This window comes from Nomascus leucogenys, chromosome 6 (genome assembly GCF_006542625.1).
Source record: "Nomascus leucogenys isolate Asia chromosome 6, Asia_NLE_v1, whole genome shotgun sequence".
NCBI lineage: Eukaryota > Metazoa > Chordata > Mammalia > Primates > Hylobatidae > Nomascus > Nomascus leucogenys.
The window spans coordinates 79,818,012-79,837,375 of NC_044386.1; the positions used below are offsets into that span (position 1 = coordinate 79,818,012).

Here is a 19,364-nt window from a genome sequence, read left to right on the forward strand (position 1 = left end):
ACGCTGATCTGCAAAAATCACTATGCATTCATGAAAGGAGCTCTGGGAGCTCCCCCTGAGGATCTGGCTATGAGGCAGAAACATACCTCAGTGCACTTCCTTTGTCTTGTGCTCCCTCTTTGATGTGCAAGTCACTGGTGGAGTAAGCTGTGATCGCTTTGATGTTGAACTTCTAGACTTTATTGTTACTAGCATGCCTACAAGGAGAGCTGTCAGTCATTTCTTACATCTGAACAACCATGTTTCTTTACAGCACCTCTTTTACAAGCATCAATCCTTAAATACATGTTTTCACATTCCTGCTGATTACCACACTATCTTTGTTGGGGGAAGGCTGTGCTCAAATATAACTACAGCACCCACATTTTCTGTAAACACCCTGAGGCATCATCAGATGGCTGGTAACCAACCTTCTTCAACAAGAGAAGCCCGAGTGCAAAACATATTTCTAGCAAACGAAAACATTCTGAAAACGCTCGATCCATCTTAACAGTCGAAATGAGTAGTTTAGCCAATATTTCCCCTAAGCAGCCACTGAAATTGCATAGAAACTTCCAAGCCACTTCAAAAGGGATTCTGAACGCAACAGCAGCAGGGGGCTTAGAAAGACTGCCAAAACTCTTAAGACATCTTAACTCATCTTAAACAACTTTGTTTCTCTGCAATGGTGGAAACAAAAGGCTTCTGTTTTACAAGATTTTGCTTGTGGTAGAAACATTGCTTTTGAAATGGATTTCTATCAAATCAATTGTTTTGTTAAACAATATCATTTTCAAAAGTTGCTTGCTATTATGGATGCAACTTAAGTTAGAGGAGGATGATTTTTCATAATCTTGTGTCTAGGGCAAACGTGGCTGTGAATGCAATGTATGTACAATTTCTTAGATATATACAAAATAGGCAGTATGCAAATCTTTAAAGATCCCTGTTGAAAAAGATATGGCTCTAATTTCATTTACCAGCTCCCATCAGATTTTCTTTTCAAACTCCTTTATCGCTTCTGAAACTGCTGAATATTATCAAACCCCACTGGGAAATTCCACACAAGGAAATAAACTTAAGGTGCTTACATCACACCATGCTGGTTTATGATGAACTGCTGTCTTTTTGAATAAATGTTTCAATGAAATCCAAGTTCTTAAAGATGCCAGGTCTCAAATTAGGAAGTTAAATGATATTTTTTCATGCTGGAGCTTAGTTCTGTTTTTCTTTTTTATAAAATAAGATGGCATCACAAGAGATACATTGTTTCTGCTTGCTAATAAACTGCAGACGACACATTGGGAGAGACTCAATTTCGTTGGGTTCCTGGCCTGGAATATTTGGTAAAGAATAAAATTACTGTGGTATGCAATGGTTAAGGCTATTCCATGGTTTCCATTTTTAAACAACTGCCCCCGCCCCTTGATTTTAAATCAACCATCAAAAACGGAAAAAGCTTTGGGCTACAATTTGATAAATAAGGTATGACTGTAATTTACTAGAACTAAGTCTGGGCATATTTATTATTAATATTAATGAAAACTTGCTTGTTCTTAAATTTATTTAAATAGCATAAAGTAATTACCTCTTTCTACCTTAAATTTTCACTTCCAAAAGGAACTGATTAGCTGATGGAAGGACCTATAGCAATTAAGGGTAGAGACAGGGAATAAGGAAAGGAGGCATTTGTTTGCCTCTCCCAAGTCTCAAACAAGAAACTAGACCATGTTTCTGTTTTAACAGAAACACTTTCATAGAACGGTAGAGATGGAAAAGATCTTGGTGGCTACCCAGTCCAACCCTTTAACTTTAAAAACAGGGAAAGTGAACAATTGAGGTTTAACCTGACAATTATTGCATCGCAGATCTGGGACAATAACCCATATCTTCAACTTCCCCCACCCTATGTAGGGGGGTTTCCACTACTCAACATTGTTTCGCTACACTGTGGACAGGGTGACTCATGTACAAAGTGAGGGTGTTGGGCTTCAGAGGTTTCTCAACCAGAATTATCTGAGTATCTTTAAAAATGTAGCAATACTTGAGCTCCACACCTTGGGACCAATAAAATCAGAAATCTGTAAGAGCACAGCCTAGGCTTATATATCTTTTAAAAACTCTCTAGATAGATTAATATGCAGACCAGGTTGGGAGCAGATGACCTATGAGGTCTATTACAAAATGTTCACCATCAGTTGGGAAAATTTTTTGATTCAGTTCCCTGATGTTGACCCATGAGGCCATAAGCATTTCTAAACCATTATACTGTTTTTACATTGGCCTAGCTGTTGTCATTACCTACATTTATCTAGTTCATTGATATGTTTACTTAAGTATTACCTACCTCTCCCACCAGAACGTACACTCACAGAGACCAGAGACTGACATGATCACTGCTGTCCCCTCGGCCGCCAGCATCACATCTGCCACAATAATGAGATACTACGCCACCATTTTCAAAAGAAAAAGGCGGCTGGTGTCGCAGTGTGGAAGCAGGCAGGTGGTCCTTCTCCACGCCAGCCAGAGGAAGTCTACTTTGATCTATCCTACCAGACTAGAATCTAAGCTGCACGAAGGCAGCATTTGGTCTCCCCTGTTTGGACGTCACCTCCAGAGCCTGGACACTCGCAGATACACACCAGATGCTCAGTGCCTGAGAAAGGCCATGTGCTAAACAGGAAGCACTGATCAGCTTCCAGGGCACTGAAACCTTTACTTTGTGGCTAAACAAAGCAACCTTGAAAAGACATCACTGTTTCCACTGAGTTGGCCTTGACTTCTGCAGTAAGACTCCTAGCCTGCTCCTGCTAAGTGGTCACAGTATTGGCAAGACCCAGCCCAGGCACACACTGAAGGCTAAAATGCACTGTGTCTATGTCACATGCAGAGGCTGGGGCTTCTGGACAAGGCTTTATGCCGAAAAGGAGTATAGTATTTGAAAAGTCTCACAGCAGCTTCCAGCACCAAAACAGCCTCAGGGTTCTCTCCTGTTTGGGCCACTTGGGGTAAGAGATTTGAGGGAACAGTCTGCCCACTTTCTTCTGCATGCTGGTTGATAGCATGGCCAAAGTTAACAGAAAAATATTTCAGGTGTGTTAATAACAATGCCAGAAATTGCTCACATTTGGCACCTCTTCCATGCTGAAGGGAGTGAACTAAAGAGAAGTGAATGGTTACCTTAATATAATTTACCTTTCTGAGATTCCCTTTCCTCATGAGTAAGAGGAAAGGGTTAGCCCCGAGCAGTGGTTCCCAAACCCGTCTTATCCTCACGAGAGGATCTTTTACAAAAGAAGATTCCTTGGCCTCCCCCTAGGCTTTTGGAAGCAGGATCTGTGCAGGTGTTGCTGGAGAACGGCATTCATTTTTTAAATGCTTCCCAGATGACTGTGAAGATCAATGACATTTGGGAACCACCAAAGGACTGGAGGACTCTGCGGTCCACCCGGCTCTGACAGGCTAGAACAGAGCTTCACAAAGTGAGGCCTAAGGATCAGCTGCATCAGAAACATCTGGGATGCTGTGTAAATACAAACCTTCGTAGGCCTCACCCCAGACTGACAGAATCAAACTCTGTGTGAGACCCAGGGATCTGCCTTCTTAAGACTCTCTGGAGTATGGGTTGTACTCTACAGTTTCAGAACCACTGTTTCAGGCAGGATTTTAGAACTTATGGCTTATGTGGAAGCAAATCATGTTCATCCGTAAGTATAGGGTTTGACTTTATCCAGTTACATTAACATTTCACTGCATTGTTTGGCATGTCACAAAAATCTCCTTTGTTTTAAATGGCATGTAGCTTATAGCAAATGCAAATGTGTAAGTCCAACAGTCATAAAGCAGCCTTCTCTGACTAAGTGTGGCTGCCAACTTCTCAGTGCATTTTTTAAACGCTGATTCATGGCTTAAGACACTTGATTGGGAGGAAGGTGTCTCAGCTCCTATTATAAAAGCACAAAGGTGGTACCTGAATTACCTAGCACAATAGGCACTTAAGCATTTGCTGAAACAAATTTATTTACTTATTTTCACCCAGTGTTCTACAGAAGATTTGAAGTGAGATAAACAAATAAAAAGAAGGAGAAAAAAACCTTTCCAACAACTGAAAAATGAAAATAACATTCTGTGAAAAAGAGAATACTTCTCATGTGGTGAAAGAATCACACTTCTGGGTGGCGCAGTTTGTAAAACGGTTGGCTTCCATAACTGATCTGAAACTTAACCACAAGTCTTCACTTCTGAACCACTACCTTATTTCTATGATAGAAAGGTTTAAACAGCAGGTTTTCCTTGCTTTTTATTTTTTCTTCTTTTTCATGAAATGCTGCAATTTCATCTTTCTAATAGGAACACATAAGCACTGTTATCCTTTACAAGCCTGATGATTATTTGTCATTATTATTACCCTGGTTATTCTAGCTCAGATCAGCTTTGACTTCTTCAGCAATGCAAAATTCATATAAATGTGCATTCTTATAACTCTGTGTAGCACCAGGAATAAATAACATTTAAGCAAATAGGAAGATCTATATTCATTCCTCAGATTCCAACACAGAAATCAGATTGTTTTGCCATTGTTTCACACTTGTTGTAACACCAAAATCCAAATCCACAATCCACTTGTATTATCTATTTACCCTAAAAATTATGCAAATGAATGCTTGTCGCTACCTCATGCAGAGTTTCTGACATATCCTCTACCTTATTTTTTAGGCAAACTGTATATACTTAAGTGAACCACATGATCTAACCATAAATCTTCAGAAACCAAGGGGTTAATAGTTTCTCATCCATGTTTAAAATTGTTTTATTACCCCCCAAGAGCTACTGTAGTTTACTTTGTTTCTAAATGTTTATCATTTTTGAAAAAGAAAAGCTCTAGATTTAAAAAGGGGAAATGCTGAATTTAGCTCATCAAATGACAACCTCTTTTTAAAAAATATTCAAGGGTTGGGAAATAGAATGGAGTTTGAAACTTAAAAAAATACAAGGATTACTAAAAATGTCATAACAATTGTTTACTCACAAACCAAATTTCACTTAAATTTAATATTGGGCCAAATAGCAAATAAATCAGCTTTAAGTTAAAAATTTTTTTTCCTTTACTTCCTGCCAAGCAAACTTTTAAAATTCAGTATCTCTTCCAGTTACATTTCTGATAACCATGAAAAACAACGAGTTAAACTTTTGAATCTGGTGTAGAATGTCTCATTCCAATTAAGAAAATAACTACAACCTTTGACCTTCCCACTAGCCTGATGGGAAATTCACTGGCACCATTATGGGTTTAGCCTTCCATGGGCAAGTAACCACTAGAGGGCAGCCTTATCTCATATCTGACATGCAGCAGAAAAATACCTCAAATGCTTCTAATGTTCCTTTAATTATTTTTGTAGTATCTTTGACTTTCCTGGATACTTAATAATCAACTTCAAATGGAACTAAAAGTGTTCCTAAACAGTTCAAAAGTCCACTTTCACAAACAATGATATCACAAAGACTGGTGGTGAGAAGTGCTAGAGATACAGCTAGCTGATGTTATCTTTAAAATTTTAAAACAAAAGTTTTTCATCTTTAAGTCATGGCTGCCTCCTTACTATGTGCTGGGTTAAGTGCCAAGTCAATTATATCACAACTGGCACTTGGGGTCCATTTTTGGCATCAAAATTTCAAGTGGTTCTAGGCAAACTGAAGTGTGTTTGAGAAAGAAACTGACCAAGGAAGGCAGAACCACACTTACAGCAAAAAGGACTGGAGAGGGACAGCAGAGATTACGTATTAGAGGGGTGTGTGTGTATGTTACACTACTAGTCTTCAAATAACTGACAGTCTTTCATTTGAAAGATGTATTAAATGTGTTCTGCACAGCCCCAAATGAAAGGATCAGAATTAAGGGATTAAAAGTACAAAGGAGAGAGTTATGCTTGATATAAGAAGACTTTTCTAATTCAAGATGGAATAACCTACCTTTAAAGATAGTGAGTTCCCCATCGGTTGGAGGTGTTCAAGCATAACCAGATAACTAGTTGGCAGAAATATTGTGGGCAGGGTCCAAATCCCAGTGGGACATTCATCTGAGTGACTTTAAAGGTTTTGTCTGAGACTGAAATAATCCGTATTTGCTTGCAGACAAACACACCTTAATCCAGCAGTCATTAAGGCCATTCCCCACTAAGTGAGAAATGAGCTTTTTCAGATCTACTTGTAAACTTTTAGACTTCACGTGAGTTTCTAAAAGACAAACGATTTCTCAAGAATAGATCTATAATCATGCCCCTAAGCTGTCATGAAAACAAACAGGACAGCACTCACAAGCACGAGAATTCATAAGCTTTATACTACACAAAGTCATATTAAAATTAGAAGACGCATTTGTGAATGTTCCCTTTGCCTAAGGATAAGTGGAACATATAGATATATCTCTCAATTCTATCATAATGGCGATTGGTTATACAGGTTAGCTGTACTTCATGGTATTCTGTATTCTTGAGGAAATTAATGCTTACATTTCACTCATATCCTCTTACAACAAGCAGACTTAATGAAAATCATGGATGAAGAGAGCTAATGATAAGCAAATAAGAATAACCCCATTTGTACCAAATTGATTTTATTAAATAGTAATTTAAAGATATTAGGCTCAGCAAAGCATTACATAATTGGATCTATTTTTTTCCCATATAAATGCCAGAGTTATAATTTCCACTAACTAGAGACAAAGTTATATCCAGGACGTTTTTCACAGCTTCCTCCAGGGGAGGCATGAAGATAGAAATTAGGAGTTGTAGTTCTTGTTTCACCATGTTATCAGATAGAAAAGCTAGGCTATAACGCAACCTCTGTGGGCCTCAGTTTCTTCAGCTAAAAAATATGGGACTATCAGTGACTCTCTATGGAGGATTAAATGATGTAAGAGTGTTTGTAAACCATAAAGCACAAAATAAATATAGATTAGCACCATCTCCCTATTTGTTTATGAAATGCCTAGTAAACTTCAGAAGCAGTAACATTTTAAAAAATGAAATAACTGGAAAACCTAGGGAAGAAACTTAACATTATTGTTTATTGACAATAATAATCCTTGACAGGAGCAAAGATTTTTAAAGTTATCATATTATTTCCTGAAAATATGATGAGGGCTAACAAATTTCATTCCAAAAAGAAAATCCAGAAACAAAAGATTTCAGCTGCTTCCTTGCATTTTGCCCATTGGATGGTATATGCTATTATCCATCTATTTAGACCTCCTATCTCTTGACATAGCACTCTTGACAATTAACAGAAAAATCATGTTCTATCATGTCACACAAAATACTGACGGATAGTAAAAGCTCTGACTACGACTCTCTTGGTTCATGAGTCAAAAGGTTGGGATGGAAGGGAGTTATCTTCAGTAGAATAGCTAGATGAGGGAGACAGAACTTGTAAATCATTCCTCAGAGGGTCTGTATGTGGTCTTTGAGATACTATCAAATGTCAGTTCACACCTGACTTGTCACTGGTGGATGGCTCCGAAAAAACTATTTTTTAAGTAGAGAAACATAAAAATGGTGTAGCTGCTGACTCTGAATGTCTAATTATGGTTTTAAAATTATTAAATATGAAATATATAAAGGCAGCCTTGATTTCTTACTAATAAATGCTGTAAATAGTAAAAATGTATGCAGAAAACATTTCCATGACAGAGTATTCTTAGGAAATTTGTTCCACATAAGGGGTTTTGTTGATCCCTACAATAATTTAAGAGATTTTTAAAACTGAACCCTACATCTACCTCTGCAAATCTGTTCATCCATCCGTCCACCCATCCATCCATCTATCCATCCAGTAACTTCTTTTCCCCAGTAAATGGCCATTTATGAATATTATTTTCCTAGGTACCCCAGAGCAAATAACAAAGTGGCTGGGTGCTATTGTAGGTGCTTTGCAATTATCACCTTGCTGATCTCATCCATTTTTATTGTGTTTCACTTGAGTGGGAGGGAAAGATAGGAGGAAAAGGACACTAATGAGAATTATTAATATATTTACAAGTATATCTACTACATATTAAAGAGCTAAGGTTTAGATGACATACTGTATATTTTTAAATGACTATTTCTGTTTAGAAATTACATTATTTCATGACTGGGCAGCACTAAATAAATTATATGGTTCTCAATTCAAATCGTGGGCAAAAGGGTTTACTTGTGCATGATGTTGCTTTGTATCTCAAGTAATGTGATTGAAATATATAAAATCAAGAGGCTGCCCATGAAAATCGTGCTTTTAAAATACTCTCTACTTCATGGAGGGTCCAGGCTTCTCCCTCCTCCCATGGATAAATGGATTCAGAAATCCTCTTTGTCTTTAAAAGAAGTGATCCCTTCTTGCCAGATAAGCACTCTGCTCAGTACTGGCAACCATTTGGGTTTTCTCTTTTCAAGATCCAGCCATCACCTTCTCCCAATCCTTCCCATCACAGGTAACAAAAACGGTACAAAAATCCCAGTGAAGGGATACCAGGCAGTGGGTCCTTACAATGAGATCAGAGATCGAATTCCAATTTCATTTGGTAAAAAGAAAGGCCAAGTTCTTCAAAACTACTGAATCGTATTTATTAGAGTTGGACATACTACCAACACATACAGTATTTTCAAAGTGGTGAGGAGTCTTGCATTTGCACATGAATCAGGTGGGGGGAAGAATCTATGGGCCAGAAATTCCCTTTAAGCCTCCCTGTGCTCTTATAACTCCATTTACATGAACACAGGCTGAGCACTCATATGAAGCAAAGGGGTATATAATCTACTGAAACTGATGAACGTCTTACGTTTCCTTTCAGTACTCCGCTGCCGCGTGACATTTGGCCAATGCACTTTTACGATGAGCAGAACAAGTGCTCCCCCGATTATAAATGTTATGGCTGGCTCTCTCCCTTTGCCCAAGAAGCAATCCAAATGGTATTGGAATTTTGTTGTTAATTAAACAAAAGCAAAATTGAAGGATGGGACTAGAGTTGCTCAAATGAAGATTTATTACATTTGAGCATGAAACTAAGCCTAAACTTATTTGACAACTAATGCAGAGGAAGGATTTTCTTCTCTGGTGAGTTCAAAGGGCCTGATTTAATGATGTTTAAAAAACATCAGTAAATCAGCCAACAAAGGGAATCTTTCTTTTATGGTGGCTTGTTCTCTCCTCCCTTGTCCACACGCATCCACATACCAAAAAGCTATATTGTAAATAGTATTTCTGTTTTGCACGAAAAATCTAGTTATACAAACTCTCTTACACATGGAACCAATTTAACTATTAAAACTGAGAGACAATAGGGAAGTATTTAATAAGATTCTAAGCCAGTTTTTCTCTCTTAAATCTGATATGGAAACATTTACAGCATTCCTCACTTTCCCACAAACTATTTTCTTTTTCAGCTTAAGTTTGCACCAAAGCAAGATAATCCCATTAAAATTCAGGATATTATGATATTGGGAGTGAAATATTCTAATTGTCCAGATGGATTCTCTCTCCCTCTTCCTCTACCTCTCTCTCTCTCTCTCTCTCTCTCAGGCAGCTGAGTTTATAGAAAAATTGCATTGCCAGTACTTCTGAGGCACTTTTTTCAAAGCACAATACTATGAATCTATTATTTTATGGCAGACAGAGGTCACTCCAAGACAAATGTGTGGGGGTAGCATGTGTGATTCTCATTATTCTATTAGCAAGGGATAGTATGGAACTTCACTTTGTAGAATTACAAAAGCAAAAGCCTATGTACTAGGAAACATCAACTTTAAATCAAAATATTAAAACGTACTTTCCTTATTGTTTGGTGGGTGGTTACTGTTCATTAGGGGAGAAAGCAGTTTAAAATGTCTCAGCCTCTCACCTTTCCTCCAATCAACACAAATTACATTAGACAAAGTGGATAAAGACTGGCATTGACATCTTCCAGATGGCAAAATCTATTTTATAATTTAAAGACAAAAAAATGCTTTAACTGCAGAGGGCATTTAAGACGTTTCACACTTACAGGGCTAATGAAATGCAGGAATAGCATAGAAGTTTTTTTGGGGGTGGGGGAGAATAGATTTTTTAACATAAGAAGTCGGTAAGAAATCTTAATAATTTTTCCTCCTAAATAATTTTAAGTGCTTAAGAGCGCGGATCACGGGAGGTTTCCTCTCTTTTACTTACATGAATTGCATATTCTAAAAATGATTAAATCCCATTTCCCTCAAGCCACAGGGGAAAAGAGAAAATTTGCTGTGGGCACATTATATAGAAAGATTTCATCTCACGCAGCTCATCTTAACGTCCAGTACGTTTCGGCCTGTTAATAATTAATAAAAGAGATGCCACCCAATCTCTAGTGAAGAAAGGCAAAGCTCGGTGATCCGAAAGTAAACCCAGCGCAGATACCGAACTGGTGTCCTTCATTCCAGATTGCAACAAAACCCCAAACTAGCAAACGTTTAACGAGCGCTTGGCGCCCGCACGGGTGGGTAGGACCCTCAGGACAGTCTGGGTCTGCACAATTGCTGCGCATTAGGGAAGCCGCGTCCTCCGCAAACAGATGGGGCTCTAAATCCCCAAGCCTGGCGGCCGGGCCTGCGAAGCCGCTCGGGCAGATTATCCACGGCGAGGAACCTGCGGGCGCACAAGCGGGCGGCGTGCTGCGGGCTGAGTTTCTCCAGAGCTGTTTACAACCGTCCCAAGAGCGAGTCTCGGTTTCTCCGGCAGCACGGGCGACTTCCTGCACACCTCCAAACTTTAGCTTTCCAATCAGAAAGTTCCCTGACTTGCCACGGTTTCTCTTCTCCTCACCTGAGAGGACCTAGAGCCAGTCCTCCCTCCAACCAGATCCCCCTCCCCTCCCGCCCCCAGCCCGGCTACGGAGTCTTGCTGAGGGCGGAAGGCCGGGCCGGCAGGATTGGCCGCGACTAACCCGCGCGCGTCGGCCCTCACCACGGTCTAACCTCCGCCCCTGCCCGAGGATCCCGTGGGCTGCCGAGTTCCTCCCCACCTCCATCCACCAGCCAAAGTGTCAAGCGGGGCTGCGCCGCGGCTCCTTGGGCCGCCGAGAGCGTCTTGGCACGCTTGAGACGCCCGTCTCGCTCCGGCCCGCGCGCTTTCGGAAGTGGCCGCGGCGGGACACAGCGCGGGACACGGCGCGGGACACGGCGCGGGACACCGCGCGGACCTGCGGCACTTGCCCGGCCGGCGGCCGCTGAGGCGCTCGGGGCCGCAGGGGGAGGGCGCAAGGCCTGGGGCACTGACCAGTCCCCGGGGATGACATCGCGACAACGCGCACGCACGGCCCTGCCCGGCCGCGGCGCCTCCCCAACCTAGGCCGGAGCTGTCCCGGGTGCGGGCCCTGGGGACCGGCCGCGGGCGTCCCCGGCTTCCTCTGAACTCCGCAGACCCTCCCCTTCCTTCCCGAAGCGCGGCGACTCCCAGCAAACTTTGTTTTGGGAGACCCGCCGGGTGCCAAGCGGACCCAGGAGACTGACAGGAGCCGGAGGGGGCAGCAGAGGGGTATCCACCCCCTGCGCCTTTGCCCCCCAATCGGAGGCAGGCCGATCCCGTGGCCGGGCTCAGGTGGCGCCGCGGCGGTGGCCCAGAAGGCCCTGGCGGGGCCCCCGCGCCGAGCCCCGGGCAGTACGTGCGTTCGGGCAGGCGCGCCCACCCCTCCCCCTGCGCGCCCTCCTCCCCGCCCCCCGGAGCCGCCAGTCCACCCGGCCCCGGCGGGGCGCCCGGGCTCACCTTTCATCGCTGCGATCACAAAATACATCATTTAAGCCGCGGTGCGGAGAGCGCAGGGAGAGCGGATGGTCCGACCCCGGAGCCCCCTCTGCCGCCGCCGCGCCGCCGCCGCCCGAGCCACAGCAGCAGCTGCCGCAGCTGCCCGCCCGCCGAGAGCCATCCCGAGCCATAAGAGGCTCCATGTGACCGGCTGACATCACGGCCGCCGCTCTGTTTACACCGCGCCCCTCCGCTTCCTCCCGGGGCGGGAGGCGGGAGGCGGGAGGCAGGCGCGCCCCAGCGCCGCGCCCCGCCCCGCCCCCGCGGGCAGGTGAGCAGCAGCGGCGGCTCTGTTGGCCCACCCCGGCCGGGCCTGCCCTCCCGCGCCCCAGGCCCTAGCCCGGGCGCCCGCCTTCCCCTCGCCTTCGGGATCACCTGTGGCCGCCGGTCGCTTTTCTGCACGCAGCGCCCCGCGGAACGCGCCTCTGACCACTTTCTCCCCCCAGTCGGTGGGGCAAGAAGAGCGCAACCCGACGCCACTCTCCCGCTGGCTTCCCGGAGCCCTCGGGGGCGATACATGCGCCAGCTCGTTGGTTGAAAAGACAGGTTTGGTCTGGGGAGCTACGGTCACCCTCATTTCCTAGAGCGCCCCAGCTCTAATCGGAAGGTACGGCCCCCTTCTGGACCGTGGAGAACGAAGCCACTGGGACCGTCCGGGGAGTGCAGTAAGCTCCTCCGAAGTCTTTCTGGAGAGACTCGGCCTGGGCGGGGGAACTCCGCCCACCCAACCCTTGGCAACCCTTGGATATTGGCAGTTATACCAATAACCAAGGTCCTGGTCTACACCTGTCCCCCCGACCCCCTTCCCCGCGTCCAAGACCACTGATACCTGCAAGGAAAGCCGGAAACTGTATGTGAATCACCTAAATGAACTCCAGTTGCCAGCTGATTTGAGCCGCTAAATTCCCAGGCTCTTCCATCTCTCTCCAGAGAACCCATCTACAAGTAGGAAAAGCTATCGTTTTCATACCCTAAAAATGAATGAAACACTGTGGTATTTCTGACAGAAAATAAAGACCTCTAAAGGTGAACTTTGTACATTTTAACATGCAACTAAGACTTAATTCCCTCTAAACTTTGAAGCTTAATTCTTTTTACTGTCTTTATGGAACTGTAAATCATGACGTTATTATTTTACAGATCAATCTCTTTACGATGAATTTCAGATGCTACATACCCAGAGTCTGCATTGCTTAAAACTTTGGTCAGGGTGTCTGTAGTGCCGAGCGTAACAGAAAAAAATTCTGAAAAGCCAAGTTTGCGTACCTATTGCGGTTCCTTCACGAAATTTCATGCTGCTTGCTTTTCTGCTGGTCTGTTGCCACGCACAACTTAAAATATCAGATGGCTATTAGCTGTTGCATTCATGATGATTAAGCAAGGATAATTCTAGCATATTTTTTTCTCCATGTAAGTGAGTTGCTCTTGCCCCTGAGTTGGGCCACAATTTAAAACACAAGCAAATAATCAGCACTGTAGAAAACAAGGATTCATACATTCCCTCCCCAGCCCCCTTTCAAGGCAAAATTGAGTCTTCCAAACATTTATACAGCGCTCTGATTTAGAAGGTCAATAAAGTTCGTTGTCCTTCAGTCAAACCATGGCTTTATAAAAGTTTGATTTCAGATAAATTCATTCTAATACAGTTTATTTTTCTTAAAGATTTTTCCCCCCCAAAAAAAACTACAAGGAAAAGAAATTATAAAAATGTGAACCCAAGACCTACCCATGTTAACTCAGCTGTCCAGCCATAGCGAAGTGGAAAAGAGTTTCAGATGAATCAACCATACCCACTGTAATGTTTACAATTATGAAATTAAGTCGCACCATGTTCCTATGATGCAACTATATCTCCCAATGAGGCAACGCCCCTCAGTTACACTGACACCATCATTCAAATGTGGTTCTTGATTTCCCTTGTGCTAACGACTAATGCCAAGCTGTCCTATAAGCAGGTCCCAGGTACAATTTTCTTTCTTTTGTATCGTTAAAGGATGCAAAACCATCGGAGACTGCATCCTCCTAAGTATGTTCTTCCCTCCTCAATGCAAGTGAACCCAGATATACAACTCGGAGAATTCACAATGCTACTTTAAAACAGTATCCTGCTTTAGAAAACAATGTTTTCAAAATAACCAAATCTATTAGCTCTAGCGTGCCTGTCAGACATCTGACTCCAAGGTGAATAATCTGACATCACTAGTAATCAGTATTTATTTCCAGATCATTTCAAATGAAATCAGTCATTGGGAACAACATGTAACATGACATCTGCTCCTGCAGTTATAAGTAGAATCATTCATTCTATAGATATGTCCCCAATAGAAATATAATCTTAAGTACTTATCTGAAATATTTACACATTTATTCAACAAAGACATTTCCAGAATAATGTAATACTGACCTTGCCCTTTAGAGATGTATTTCATTCACTTCCTACAACTAATGAGCAACAGAATTTCAGATATGAAGTCCTAACCTTCCAATGTAGCTAGATGCTATTTGTAATACATGCCTCTATTAAATGTCTTCAGCTTTTAACCCAGGTTATATTACTGTTCTTTATATTAACACAAAGCTCTTCGAGAGTAAAAACTAGAGGCTGTTTTTTTTAACCAGTCAAAATGCACATTTTCTATGACACTATAAGGCCCCAACCAAACAAATCAGTCAGGAGTAAAAGGGAACATCTCCCATATTGAAGGGACATCTCCCTTCAATAATACCAAATTGGAGCCATAAATGATACATTTTAGCACAAACTTTTACCCACTGTATATTAAAATACAATCATGTAAAAGCCAGGCATGGTGGCTCATGCCTGTAATCCCAGCACTTTGAGAGGTCAAGGCGGGTGGATCACTTGAGGTCAGGAGTTCAAGACCAGCCTGGGCAACATGGTGAAACCCCATCTCTACAAAAATACAAAAATTAGCCAGGCGTGGTGGTGCATGCCTGTAATCCCAGCCACTACTCGTGAGGCTGAGGCATGAGAATTGCTTGAACCCAGGACGTTGAGGTTGCAGTGAGCCGAGATTACACCACTGCACTCCAGCCTGGGTGACAAAGCAATAATCTGTCTCAAGGAAAAAAAAAATACAATCATGTAGAAATACAATAAAATATTAAAATGCAATAAATATGTAGGACTAATCGTTTGGATTTTATTAAACAAATGATTATGAGTGCCGACTGTGAGGGAGAACACAGTGCTAAGAAACATATTCTTTCTTTTTCTTTTTACCAAGTGTTCTGAAAAAAAAAAAAAAGTAAAGTAATATTGCTTACATGAAGATAATTAAACAGAATGGGACTTCTTTACCAGGAATAGGAGTTCGTTATATATTAATTTGCAGCTCAAAGGTTTCTGTTGGCTAATCTCAGAAAAAGAAGGCACACAACATACTTATAAACACATGTAACTCATCTCAGAGTCTCCCAGGATGGTCACAGCCCTACGTGGTGTTCCTGTGTGCTGGGTTCCACACTGAATCTGTCACTTAGCAAGAAAGTAGAGAGACACTTCTAATGCCAGGTTGTTCCCAAAAACACCTAGGGGAAAAGACGGGTGCATTTTTGCAGGAGTCTAGACTGTAGTATCATTAGTAAATTGGTGCCAATCTTCCTATGTTACTAAATGATACTTGACTTTATGAGAGTATATTTTGTTTTTCACCACACAAGTTCTGATCTCATAATTTGCCACCCCAAATCACAGATATAATGCTATTGGGGAGAATGACAAACCAGTGGACTGGCAAATTTATCCCGAATCTGCAAGTGGCTCCTAGGACAAAGGTGATTTCAAAGTTTGCGGATGCATGTGAGGCACAGCATTTTGGTTTTGTCTCACCCAGGCCCTGCGTCTCTCTCTCCAGTGTGCGTCTGCTTGCTAATTCAATTAATTTTGTTATAGCTGAACAAGAAAGGGATCAGTGAAAGGTTAATGTGGTCCTAGGCAGCTTGATTCAATGGAATCCTTAGCCACCACTGCACTGTGACCTTTAGGAGTTGAGCCATTCTGGTCGACATAGAGCCAGGGGACCAAGTTTCCTATAAACACAATAGGGTCAGACCCAGAGAATTCTAAAGCAAGGATACTTGGGAAGCTATGGACATGTCACAAACTAACCTAGAAGAGATCACAGCCTTGCTTAAATTTGAGTCCAGAAGGAGCCAGTTTCTCATAAAGGAACACTTACAAATGGAGTAATACTGGTGAGACCCAGAAGCCAACAGCAAGACAAGGAGCTCTGCTATTTATGAGTATAAAGGGGGACGGGACAAGTGGATTAATGTGGTTTATCAGCCTTATTCATGATTTTAAAACAAATATAGATGTAGATTGAAATATGCATGTATGTATACATATGCATAGTCCATGAAATATGGTGAAATAGACTACATTTGGGTGGCAAGAGACACCTACAATTTTACACACTCACACCCACACACACACACATATTTCTCATAATCAGCCACACTTACTGAGTAGGTATTATACTGACACTGTGATGGATAATCAAACAAGAATAAGACAGTAGCCCTGATTTTGAGAAGGTCACAAATCAGCTGACCTGTGCTCTGAAAACTGTAGAGTTCCATGAGTCGGTCCAAACGTTCCTAAAGGTGTACCATGTCTGGTTGCCCATTGAAAAGATGTTTGCGCAGCACTCTGCCACTCGCTAACAGTTGATAGATGACTGCAAATCATGAGTGTGGCTATTAGTGTAATGGGATGTTGGAGGTGAAAGATTTGACGGAATGGAGACAATGGTGCAGGGCTTCTGGGATTTCTGGAACCATATATTTCATACACCTATTAGGAAATTCAGAGGACTGGCTTATGTTTTGTAATCATCACAATAAGGAAAAGGGTAAAGTTCATAGGCATACAGAGCTGAGCAACCTCCACAGAATAGGTAGGTGGCAGGTGCCTCACTACACACACACCAGTCAAGGCAGGAAGGGAAGAAATGCAAACCAAGGCCAAGAGGGACCTCCATTCCTTTATGTCCCCATGCTGTGTCCTCACCCCATTCCTATATCTGGCAGTGGTACAGGATATATATACATATATATATATATAGACACACACATACATATTACATATATATATATATATATATATATATATGCGTAAGTGAACACAAGAAATACAAGTGAACTCAGAATCTGGAATCCTGGGTCCAGGATAGTTTCACACTTGTCATTAGCTTTCTACATCACATCGGGCAAGCCATTTTACCTTTCAGGACACCAGGCCCCTCAACTGTAGCCTGATGGAGTAGGAACTGACTGCAGCGGGCCCCTACCACTCGAACATCCTGTGACTGCTTTCAGAATCATTCCCCATCCACTTTTCAGGAACACTTTCTTCCCTTTCTCTGTGCTGTGCCGTGTCTGCTTACTTCTCCAAGAAGCCTTCTTTGTTTGCTTGAACTCCATGGTATGGTGGAATGGGCTTTAGCATTAGATGAAGTTGGGCTCAAAACCAACCTTTATTTTTAAGATTTTATCTTTAAGCAAGATGAATAAACTCTAGAGATCTGGCCGGACATGGTGGCTCACGCCTGTAATCCCAGCACTTTGGGAGGCCAAGGTGGGCAGATCACCTGAGGTCAGGGGATTGAGACCAGCCTGGCCAACATGGCGAAACCCCATCTCTACTAAAAATACAAAAATTAGCCGGCTGTGGTGGCAGGTGCCTGTAATCTCAGCTACTCAGGAGGCCGAGGTAGAATCACTTGAATCTGGGAGGCGGAGGCTGTAGTGAGCTGAGATCGTGCCACTGCACTCCAGCCTGGGCGACAGAGCAAGACTCTGTCTTTAAAAAGTAAAGAAAATAAAAGATCACAGTTGTGAAAGTACAGAGACGGAAAATGCATTTCTCACTCAAGGAAACTAATAATGAGCATTTACCATAGATAAAATACACACAAGAAGGGGAGAAAGCCCAAAATGTAGGTTGTAGCTATTTCTTCTGCCTTCCCTCACAGCGCCCAGGACAAAGCTCTGCAAACTATACATTTTCAGAGAATGATTTTTGAAAAAATAATTGGAGGTAGAAGAAGGGAATTGTGCTTCAGAAAATAAATCTCTTTGCAGCTTGCCTATTTCATAGTCTTATTGTAAGGATTAATCGTTGGTTTGATAGTCATAAAGTTAAATTACACTTAATAAAACACATAGAGCAAAAGAGTTCCACATCACAGCACACCAAGGAAGAATAAAACTGGAAATGGATGTTATTTCATCAGAGTGAAAAGCTAAGCAGAGCATTTTAGGATGAACAAGATAAATGGAATGTTATTTGATTTTGTATCTCATCCATTTCAGTTCTGAAAATTATCTGAGACAGTTCTATTAATATAGATGCTTCATATATAGGCCATATTTTATTTTTTAAAGAACTATCTTAAAAATGTATTTTCAAATAATGGAGAAAAGATAACTGGTTACAGATGGTTTTCCCTATTTTTGTCATGCATGATCAAGGACTGCAGAGTAACGTGGGCTTCATTGGGAAATCCAAACCTCGCAGCTAGGAGCGTTCCAGGAGCAAATGCTGGCATTATTTTGCTTTCACAGGGAAAATATGTTCCTGTTCAGTCAAGCAAAGTAATCAATTATTCTGCATTATGAAATACTCATTTTATAACTATTGACATTTCAGACAGTTGTGCCACATGTCAATAGTGGTTTTGATGCTCACATTTAAGCTCCAGCTTATAGGATGGGATTCATCTGGGCTGACGGTGTCCGATCAGAAGTCTATTCTCTGCTCTCAGAAGTCCATCTATTATTTATGTCCAGTCCTACACCGTGGAAGTCTGTTGTGAGTGCTAAAACAAGAATAGATTTGGGTGTTTTTTGTTTTAATAAAAAAGGTTAAAATTTTCTCAATATGTTAGACCCACATTTTAAAAAATCACTCTTCTCTTAAAATCTCTTCCTACATTTTGTAAGATGGAGGTAGATTAAATTAGGCATTCCAGTCAGAAGTTCCAAAATTCCTGTTAGATTTTTATTATCTAGTGAAGCCTTGTGTCCTCAAAAATAATTTTGTGAAATCAAAATGGCTTTCCAATCATTATATAATACTGTTACTGTTGCTGCTACTACCTCTCCTACTGGTTAACCATTCCCTGGAACTTCCTGTGTGGCAAGCATTGATTTTATGCTCTTTTTAAAAATCATTTCATTTATCAAAAAACATTCTGTACTTTTATTACATTCATTTTACAGATGAGGAAACTGGAGCACAGAGAAATTAAGTGACTTGTCCAGGAGGACAGGGCCAATAACTGGTGGAACCATAAGAAAAAATCCATGTACACTGATTCTAGCATGTGCACTCCTAAACATTATGCTGCAACTCTCAAAAATTGAATTAATTTGTCCTTCAATTCAGCACTACTTCGTATTTCGAAAATAGCAAGCTGACTTCTCCAGAAATCAAGAAGTACTACCCTAATAACATCCAGGCATGTATGCGAGAAATTCTTTTATCACTGGCTTCTATAATTGAGCAAGGTTAGCATGTGTCATTATGAATTATTGCACAATTTAGTAAATTATTTAATTACTACTAA

General features: G+C 41.8%; 1 protein-coding gene across 2 annotated transcripts in view; it reads right to left on the minus strand.

Moving 5' to 3' along the window:
• RORA (RAR related orphan receptor A) overlaps positions 1-19,364 on the minus strand; it is a 739,200-nt gene that overhangs the window by 93,047 nt on the left and 626,789 nt on the right. Inside the window, exon 1 of one of the 2 annotated variants that reach the window (XM_030814506.1) lies at positions 11,731-14,531. The exons of the other annotated variant lie outside the window; for it this stretch is intronic. Within the exon in view, the coding sequence (XP_030670366.1) occupies positions 11,731-11,761 (31 nt within the window). The 5' untranslated portion in view covers positions 11,762-14,531. Of the gene's footprint in view, positions 1-11,730; positions 14,532-19,364 lie in introns of those variants that run through there. 2 annotated transcript variants of the gene reach the window in all.